This window comes from Tachysurus vachellii, chromosome 10 (assembly GCF_030014155.1).
Source record: "Tachysurus vachellii isolate PV-2020 chromosome 10, HZAU_Pvac_v1, whole genome shotgun sequence".
Taxonomy (NCBI): domain Eukaryota; kingdom Metazoa; phylum Chordata; class Actinopteri; order Siluriformes; family Bagridae; genus Tachysurus; species Tachysurus vachellii.
In genome coordinates this window covers 23,508,664-23,509,424 of record NC_083469.1, presented here as the reverse complement: position 1 = coordinate 23,509,424, position 761 = coordinate 23,508,664, and the positions used below count along the sequence as shown (strand labels likewise).

The 761-nt window shown below is 42.0% G+C and overlaps 1 protein-coding gene across 1 annotated transcript in view; it reads right to left on the bottom strand.

Annotated features, from left to right (window-relative positions):
• pomca (proopiomelanocortin a) overlaps window positions 1-495 on the bottom strand; it is an 846-nt gene extending 351 nt beyond the window's left edge. Inside the window, exons 1-2 of the mRNA XM_060879132.1 lie at window positions 367-495; window positions 1-202 (exon numbers count right to left, since the gene is read on the bottom strand). The exon at window positions 1-202 is cut by the window's left edge and continues 351 nt beyond it. Of these exons, the coding sequence (XP_060735115.1) occupies window positions 1-202; window positions 367-486 (322 nt within the window). The 5' untranslated portion in view covers window positions 487-495. The remainder of the gene's footprint in view (window positions 203-366) is intronic.
• Between the last annotated feature and the right edge of the window lie 266 nt (window positions 496-761).

Here is a 761-nt window from a genome sequence, read left to right as displayed (position 1 = left end):
TACCCCAGCGGAAGTGCTCCATGGAATAGGAACGCTTGTCTTCATGCTGTGGACCAGACTCTGGAGCTTCATCTTCTTGTGGAGTGGAAAGCGTGGCAGCAGAAATTTCATTGGGAACGAGCAAGAAGGGCTGGAGGTGGCCGTCACCGGGGTAGATAGGAGACTCTGCTGTAAGCTCAGATCTACACAGCTTGATGCATTCCTGACGTGCAAAGACATACAATAAATATAAAGAAGGAGATCATGCAATACTAAAGTCACAAGCATGTTTACTTCGCACTAAAGAAACACCAATTAAAATCTAAGCACAAAACCGTGAGATGGCAACAAAATTAGAATAAAGAGAACTTTCAAGCAGATACTTACCAGGATATTTCTGTCAGCGCTTAGATCTTTGCAGCCAGTGTTTTCCCAGCACTGGGCTCGAACCCCTGTGCCACTTGCACACAGCATAGCCAAAGCCAACATCCACACAGGACACCCCATTCTCGCTTCTTTACCCGTTACTGGAGAACCACAGCAAAGAGTAAGAAGTAAAATAGAATCTATGCATCGGTTCAAATAACCCTAGGTTGTGCAAATGCAGTACAATATATTAAACTATTTAGCCACTGATCACTGAGTTTTATATTCTGTTATGCTATATGTTGCAAATAAAAAAGTTCCTTAATCCAACAGCATAGTGTCCTGACCCTGACAGGAAACAAGATAATATTAAATCAAACGAAAACAAAACAAAGAAGACGATTGACTTACGATTG